General features: G+C 45.7%; 1 protein-coding gene across 1 annotated transcript; it reads right to left on the bottom strand.

Annotated features, from left to right (window-relative positions):
• Positions 1 to 262: 262 nt before the first annotated feature.
• LOC142216608 (reticulophagy regulator 2-like) lies at positions 263 to 7,537 on the bottom strand. The gene is made up of 9 exons (XM_075284576.1): positions 6,477 to 7,537; positions 6,008 to 6,114; positions 4,576 to 4,606; positions 4,111 to 4,243; positions 3,624 to 3,708; positions 3,412 to 3,543; positions 2,958 to 3,052; positions 2,714 to 2,849; positions 263 to 1,387 (listed from the first exon to the last, which is right to left on the bottom strand). The coding sequence occupies exons 1-9, from the start codon at positions 6,746 to 6,748 to the stop codon at positions 915 to 917; spliced, it is 1,464 nt and encodes a 487-aa protein (XP_075140677.1). The 5' UTR covers positions 6,749 to 7,537; the 3' UTR covers positions 263 to 914.
• Between the last annotated feature and the right edge of the window lie 1,479 nt (positions 7,538 to 9,016).

Below are 9,016 nucleotides of genomic sequence, written 5' to 3'. Positions count from 1 at the left end.
TCCCCATAGAAATGAATGGGCTGCTTTTTTCACTAGGAGCGCTCCCATTGAAGTGAATGGGAAGTGCTTGCGTGTACGGCTCGGAATGAGCTGAGCGCCAGGCCCCTTCACACGGCGAGCCGTATACGTGAGCACTTCCCATTCACTTCAATGGGAGCGCTCGTACTGAAAAAAGCAGCCCATTCATTCAATGGGGAGCGCTTGTAAGCTGGCTCCTATTGAAATGAATGGGATCTGCTTTATACGCGCTGATTCTGAACGTGTTTTAACTTTCAGAATCAGGCAGCGTATCAGTAGTGTGAATGCACCCTTAATTGTGAGTTTTGACGCAAGGCTAAAAAATGCAAATTTCTACCTCAGCTCTGGTTGGGACTGGAGTATAAGATATGTAAATCAGGATCCCTATTATGGGAAGTTATTTGCAAAATTGCCCAATTTCAATATGTCATGACGTCTTATATTATGAAATCAAATGGAGCCGAATGACCAGTGAATGGCTAGAATATTTTTTTTTTTTCTTTGTGGGGGTGAGGTAGGGAATGAGCTGGGACTACAAATACACAACAAGAACAATTATCAGAATAAAAATCCACAAATCCGGGGTAACACTCTTACAAAATCGCAGCTGTTTGGATTAGTGAGGTTGTCGGCCGCTGAGGAGGTTAGCAAACCTATTAAATGAATGTAGTAACACTAAAAGCAAGTCCATGGGGGCAAATTTATAATGTTGTGAGGGGGGTGGGGTGGAGGTGCTCTGATTGGTTAAAAGTCTTCTTTGTCGAGAAGGTTGGCGATCATCTGTGCTTTAGGCCAATTCCCACATGTCATACCGCTTCCATGCTGCAGAGGGCGGCACTGACAACGGCGTGCAATTATTTTAGTCCTACCCAAACTTTCGCTCCTGAAGGCCAGTCTTAAGACTCCGGCCCCTGCTGAAGAGGTTTAGAAGATGATAACTGGTTCTCAGCCTCCTCCAACTCCTTCCTCATCAAATCCAGCTCGACTTGTTCCAGAAGCTCAAAATCCTCCCCATCTCCATCACCCTCTCCCCCAGGCTCTACAGTTTCAGAAGGTGAATGTTCCAGGTTGGCTAGAGGTGCTGTGGTGCTGGGGCTACTGGCGGCTTTCTCGCCCATTGGGTGCATTTCACCTTCCTGTTGGGGAGGTTGACCCTTCCCATTGAAGTGTGTGTTGACAAAATGAAGGGGAGAGGTGAGTGTGGGCAGTAGCGCCTCTGGATTTAGGGTTAGTTGTTCTGCTGGGAAAAGTGGCATCTCACAAGGGGGTAAATGCTTCTCGTCGTCGGCACGGTGCCTCCGCAACAATGGGGACTCGGTAGGATCTGCAGGAGCGGGATCTTCAGAGACAGGACCCGGCTGATCCAAATCTAAAAAGAGGAGAACAGATAAGTGAAATGGCTCAGACACAAACATGTTATAGTGTGTGCATGTGGCAAGCCTGTGGATGAATGGAAAATGCCCATCACTCTTTTCAGTGAACCCAGGCCACAAGATGGACAATTATAGGACATGTGTATGGCGCCATTATAGTGTAGTGGGTCAGTGCACTATAGCCAGATAGCACACGGACAATATGCACAGTCCTGAAGCATGCAGCCTTATGCCAGGTTCTCAATAGTGTTTGAGTCTCAGTACGACACCATGTCCTCCATTCCACTAAAAAAAAAGAAGGACTTTCCTCTCCGTTGTTTTCAGCAGAAAGCATTATAATCTATGGAGTCTGTGGGTTCCACTTTTTAAGCGGATGGGGTTTCAGTTTTTCAAGTGCCAGAAGAGAACCCAAAGGACGGATACTGGAACTCTAGTGTGAACCTAGAATAACATGGATGCTGTCAGCATGTAGTGTGCAAACTCACCACTGGAGGCGTCAGTTATAGTATTAAGAGATCAATGTGATTCCTTCCTAAAGCCTAAATCTGATTTTGCAACTATTGATTTTTTTTTTTTATTTTCAATATTGCAATTGAAAAGAAAAAAAAAAAAAATCAGAGAGAAAATGAAACAACTTCAGAAATATTCAGGATTTTAAGTTTACCGTCTTGTGTTTACAGTTCCCATGCAGACCTATGTGTCTCAATGACAGCAGACTACAAACATTGATACTTACCCAAGCAATGTTACTAAAAAGTAGCATGCAAGTCAGGTGAAGTATCACGGCGGGGCCAGACGACAAGAGGGTTTCTTTGTATCCTGTAACTAGAGCTTTATACCCAGGGTAGGGGGATTCTTTATCCTGGACTACTTTGTTTGTTTTTTTTAGTGTAAGTGGCCACACATCTTCAAAGGTTGCCACAATGAATGCTTGCTTGGCAGACAGCTATTCCTCCCCATACAGATGAACAATTGGCAGAGTATGCATGTTATGAATTAGTAGAAGGTAGTAAACCCCTGCCAGACTGCAGCTCAGGCGAAGGGGACAACCTCCAAGATTCATGACTATAAAGGGGACCAAGGCCTAGATTGTCAGGAGGTCCCCGAGGGCGCTGAAGCCCGATAATCATTCCACACCACTGTCTGCAGAAACCACACAGACACCGGGCGAAATATTGAAACTTTTTACAATTTTTTTTTTTATGCTGCATCATGTGGAAAAGACTGAAAATAAAAATGGCAGATTATAGTCCTTGCTGCAGCCAGGCTACATATTCCGGGAGGTCAGGACTGTAGCGGTGGGGTAGCACTTTAAAACGTACCCTCTGACACGTCAGTCAGCTGTGGGGTCGTCGCTCTGGATACGGAGAACCCGCCGCTCTCCAAGATCGAAGCCTCTTCATCCGACAGTTCAGAGTCAGTAATAGACAGGGCCAAGGCGGTGATTCTCACGTCCAGCTAAGAGAGAACACAAAGAGTTAATGAGGACTCCATGATCAGACTGCTGGCGATCCCAGAGAGGCCGTGCATCACATTATATTAGTATAATGGAGTATGTCCACCCACCTGAGGAGAGAAGGCAGACAACTCAATCTCGCTCTCACTGTCAGTATCTGCTGTCACTTCCTGCCCTTCTTCAGGCTCCTTCTTGGATTGTCTTTCTTGAAGGACGAAGGAAAAAAAAAAAAAATAGCATTAAAATAGCCCGATAACTGCAAATTTCTATCTACGAAGAAAATACTCAATATCTGTTCCTAGGAAAGTTGGGTGACTAATAATATGGTGGTGCAGTTTTACAGGGGACACTCTGCTTTCCTGGCTGACCGGGAAGATTTGCTATTCCATTCCAGGACCAGGCACCGCCATTGGTGGCCATATTGTTTTTTAACCCCAAAGCAGCACCACTCCTTCCTAAGTAGTGTACCGGACATTATAGTGAATGGGTCTGAGCCACAATACTAGGAGAGTTTTTTCTAATCCCTTTATGCCGGCGGGATCGGGTCTCCTACATAGCACTTACTCTTATGAGAACGTGGCATGTCCTCTCCCTTCATGCTGTAGTCCAGCTTCATCAGGACGGGTTCTAGAGTAGTATACATCCTCTGGATGAGTTCTCGATACACAACCAGGGGCCACAGCAGAACGCTGAGCACTGTAATAGAGACAGAACGGAGGTCAGGTTTGCATCTCGTCCTATAGACAATAAGAGTCTTGTGCTTGTGGAGTTCTTACGTATTATGTAGGAGATCATAATGCCTGGAACGTAATGTCCGACAACAGCCAGCACCGCACAGCACGAGCACACCATGGCACAGAACTGAGGAAACAGAAGAGATATAATTAATAAGCTCTCCATGTAGAGATCTATGCCCTTGGGAGCCCCTGCACAATATATACTATTGAAAGCAGGAACTCCAAACAGTATATATCACTATTAAGGGAAATCCAGCCGTTGCATAGATCGGATATTCTGGTCTGGATTGTCCCATGTGCATTGGGCCTGAGACGTAGCAGCATCAAATGCACAAGAACTCATCTTTATAATGATAGAAGGTTCCTCCACTGCTGCAATCTCCTGCCAGTATATTAGAGGAATACAAGTAATTGCAGGATATACCCAGTTACATTGGCTGGTATGTGTCACAGCCCCCTGACATATACAGTGTCCTGCACTATTTGCATCCTGTCTGTGCCCCTCAGGGACCCAACATTCACCCACCTTTCCTGGGTTTTGCTTCTTATAGAGCAGCAGCTCCTGGATGTATTGCTGTGAGGTGAACCAGGTCTCAGCCAGACAGTGGCACAGCTCCGGCAGACTCAGCAGGCGATGGTGACCTGTCCCTCCAACCTCACTGCAAACAGAGGAGATAAACCTACTTTACCAAACAGGATACATCACTACATCACAAAAATCTGGGGTTAGACATACACTTCTCATATCCTTTAGGGCGAGTATAATGAAACATTGATGTGCGGTATAGGGATAGAATCAGTTACCTTGGTGTCTATGGCAGGAAATCTATTAGTCAGCCATTGATTTAATCCCCCGGTTCTCCACCAATCCTCAGTGTTCACATCATATAAATACCCCAGTTTCCCCCATTCCTATGCCTGCCACACAGATACAGCCGTTTCAGACTCCCCTCCCCCCTTTAATATGACATCAGACGTATGAGATATATACCTGTCAATGGATGGATCTCCCCGAGGCTGAACTGTAAAACAGGAGACAGAGGGTTAATAACAGAGAAAAGATTTCGCCCCATCATGACCATATTTTGGCTTTAAAGGGATTGTACGAATCCTAATTGAATTTTCATACTGATGACCTATCAGATCAGTATGCAATTTATTTTTTTATGTAGTTTGTGAGCCCCATATAGGGATGACAATGTATGTTTTTCCCTATCAGTAGGTGTTTGTAGTATGGGAAGAAATCCACACAAACACGGGGAGAACATACAAACTCCTTGCAGATGTTGTCCTTGATAGGATTCCAACCCAGGACTCCAGCGCTACAAGGCTGCAGTGCTAACCACTGAGTTGCCCCTGATCAGTATGTGATCTGTGCAGGGTCCAGGCGTTCGGCCCCCTTAGATCACATACTGATGACCTATCCTGTGTAGGGGTCCAGCAGTATAAAAATTCGATTCAGGGGCTTCACAAGGAGGTTTCCACGGCCTCAGCGTTACAGAAACACCACAGCTAAATGTCCTGTTTCTGCAGCTCTCATTCACCTCTATGGGAGTCATAGGATGAATACGGCAGTGCTGTGCTACACCGTTCCTGTAACCCCTGACCAACAGGACAGAATTTGGGATCAGTTAGTTCCAACTTGGCAGCAATGTGAGCGTGATCTGCTCTAAGTATCACCATACTGAAGTCCAAATTCATAAAGTTGGCGTATAAGGTAGTACAGAGAAACATGTACAGCCATTGTATAGTGTGTATGTAGTGTATATACAGTGTATAAAGTGGCTCCTGCTTTAATGGAGGGAAAAAAGTAGTTTAAGTAGAGTGTGTAGACAAAGAACAGGTTGGACTGGTATAATTAGCATAACAATTAGTGGCAAAGCTGTAAAACAGTCCTTGCATAGGGCTATTGTCTAAGAAACAGAGGAGCCGAGTGCCATTAAGGCTTGGGGGGCAGGGGGGAATGAGCTCTCCAAACAAAGAGGCTGCATGCATGGCCCTGGAATCCAAAATGGAGGATACACAAGCTGCCATCCTCCGCATGGAACAAGGCCTTTGTGCACATGGGACACACATACTGCAGATTTTCCACCATAAAATCTCAGAGTGGAAAATATTCAGTGTTTACAGTATCAGCAACACAAAGAACAGAGCACAGCTCCACTCCGTGTGTGATGGTCAAGCCAGGTTACTACAGCTCAACTCCCTTTACTGACAGCAAACAGAGATCTTGAAATAGATTATGGAAACAAGTTGCAGATCACTTCAACCCGTGCAAAACATTGCAATGGGTTTTAGGAGTGACAAGGTTGTATCTACCGTAACTCTACATCCTAAGCGCCTCACACATTTACTATTGCGATGCTCAGGGTGTATCCTCCTCATTAATATCCACTGGATTATATAATATGTAAAGGAGTCACCTCTGCAGTGTCGGAGCAGCCATGGCTTCCAACGATCCACACCCACCAGGCACAGCAGAAAGAAGCTTAGCAGAAAAACAGGTCTCAGCGACAGGTAGGAAAATAACCTACAAGGAAAGATGGAGAGGGGGTTAGAACATAACGTGATGCACGAACCTCATAAGAATGAGGGGTCCCAGTCTTAAAGGAGTACTCCATCTATAAAAGTGATTGATTTTATTCAGAAGAAATGAACTTTCTTCCTATTTCTCACTTATATCTTGTTTTGGGAAAGATGGGTGACCACCTACATAACTATTATTAAATGAGGGTCCTTGTGCTATAGCCCCCCCCCCCTTGTTTCTTTGCACACCACTGTTTACACCAAAAAACTTAAAGTGACCCTTAACCCTCTAACCTACTAGCCATCACAATACAATCTAGTGTGACCTCTTATCAGTCATTTCAGGCTAAGAACACACAGACTCACCAAAAAGCCCCATGTAGAGCTGCTGCGGTCAGCAGACTAGGCAGCGGCCGCTCCCACACCAAAAGTCGCTGACCAGCCGTAAGCAGCGGCCCCCATTCACTGAGCTGCTGGTGAAGCATGGCCTCCAAGGATCTCATGTCCTCCTCTGAAGCTGCGGGGTCACGGACACCTTTCTCTTCACTCAGGGCTGGATCTCCCGATGACCAAGGCGTCACCTCTTCTCTGGCCATCTTCTTCACCCCAGGAGCTGACAGTTCAGGTGTGCCGCTCATACTTGTACGTCCCTTGAATCAGACTTCACTTTCTAAACCTCCTCAGATTATATTCTGCAGACAGCTCCTCTGAAGTCTCCCCACAACATTCCCTTTGTGCAATTCCCTCTCTGCACCTTCTACTGACCTAAGAGCCAGATGTGGAAGTGACCGAACTTCTCCTCCCACAATGCACTTATCTACACCATCTTACATACATCAGACCGCCCCAGCTGTGACCAGCCTAAAAATAATTACTGCAATGCTGACCGCCCTCCAGTCCTGGATGTAAATGCAACCGGTGCAAGCTCTAAACTTATAGCTGCAGCCGCTACCTGCTCCGATCTGCAATGGCTGCCTGCAATAACCGTATACCTGCAGCTGCTGCCTGCAATAACCGTATACCTGCTCCAATCTGCAATGGCTGCCTGCAATAACCGTATACCTGCAGCTGCTGCCTGCAATAACCGTATACCTGCTCCGATCTGCAATGGCTGCCTGCAATAACCGTATACCTGCAGCTGCTGCCTGCCCTGTGCCTATACCTGCTCCGATCTGCAATGGCTGCCTGCAATAACCGTATACCTGCAGCTGCTGCCTGCCCTGTGCCTATACCTGCTCCGATCTGCAATGGCTGCCTGCCCTGAACCTGCAACTGGTGCCTGCTCTTACCAAATACCCGCCCAGAACATACAACTGGTGCTTACCCTAATCTTCCCCCCTGCTGCTGCCTGTCCTGACCTCACAGCTGCCTGCTCTGCCTATATCCTGCCATTCCCTCCCCTTATATCCCCGGCCTCTGCCCTATCATCCCCCTAATTCTGTGTTTCTGCCCCCACAGCCCCCGTGCTCACACCCCCGGCGCTCTGCCCGGCCCCTGCTCCCAGCTCCCAGGTGCACGGACTCTTCTCAGCCGGGATGTTGTTATTATGATGCTGGGCGGATGTGACGTCACCCTAAGGCTCTACTTCCGTTGCACGTGACTGTGTCTGCCGGAGCAGGCGATGTTCGTAGGGTTGGGGGGGGGGAGCGAGTCTCTAGACCTGCAGACATACAGCCTGTTCTTACACCACGAGCTGTTCCCTGGTTTTATGTATCTGCGTTTTGTTTTTAAAAAGACCTTTTTTTTTTTACCTTATTAAAAATGGCGGCTATGTGCTTCTCCTTTGGTCTCGTGACTGATCAAGATGGCGGGGGTTATGGGAAACAATTGGACAAAGCAGCGGCCATTTTTGTTCAGGGAATGAGAGCGCAGGAGAACCACAGCGTCAGGTGATGTGCAAAACGATTAGGGGGCGGTGCTGTCCATAACAACCAATCAGCAGAAAGCACTTATGTTGCTAAGGCAGGTGATGAATATGAAAGCGGCCTCCTGATTGGTTTCTTTCTTTTTATGAGCTCTGCAATGCCCAACAGTGTATAGGGCTCAATAAGAAAGAATATAATAGAGTTGGGACCAAAATTGGGGGACAGTATTGTGGGATTATACTGAGTCTGAGGGGCTCACAATATTCAGCCTGCCGCTGACCTTGTTCCTTGCACTATGCCTGTGATTGTTGCTTTGTGTATTTGTCTCCCCCCCCCCCCCCCTCCTACCTCTGGCTGAACAGGACACAGAACAGTTATATAGATCAGATAATATGCAGATGATTGTACAGAATGGACTCAGTGATATCTGTGTGCTTACATAGAGAGATAACAGACCAGACTTTATCAGCAATCTCCAATTAGCTGATTCTCCTGCCGGCGAGAGCAGTGTAATATAGTATATGAACATAAATTCATAACAGTCGTGAAGCCATGTCATTTACCAGGATAAAAAGTAGCCGATGTGTTACTCCAGGTTACAAACTATCTGTGTGCCAAATTTCATCCAAATCCGTTCAGCTGTTTTTGTGTGATTGAGTAACAAACATCCAAACTTATTGTCTTATTGTTATTGTTATTATTTTGTTATTATTATTATTTTATATAAATATATATTTATTATTATTATATATAATAATTATTATATTATTATATATAATATTTATAATATATAAAATATAATAATAATAATATATAATAATGACGTAATAATATAATATGTATATATATATAAGTAGGAAGGATATATTTGCTGAGCACTGCAGATTTTGTCCTTCTTTTAGCCCTCCCAGTGCCCATTAGGTTTTCGTCTGCAGCAGACCCGGGGTTACTTCTTAGGCATAATAACCCATTGTCACCTCCTATTTGTGTTGGAGAGTCGCTGGTGAACTTACAAAGAGTATCCTCTCTCTTTTTGGGTTT

This window comes from Leptodactylus fuscus, chromosome 8 (genome assembly GCF_031893055.1).
Source record: "Leptodactylus fuscus isolate aLepFus1 chromosome 8, aLepFus1.hap2, whole genome shotgun sequence".
In the NCBI taxonomy this organism is placed as follows: Eukaryota; Metazoa; Chordata; class Amphibia; order Anura; family Leptodactylidae; genus Leptodactylus; species Leptodactylus fuscus.
Note: the sequence above shows the minus strand (reverse complement) of the source record. Positions and strands in the feature narration are given on the sequence as shown.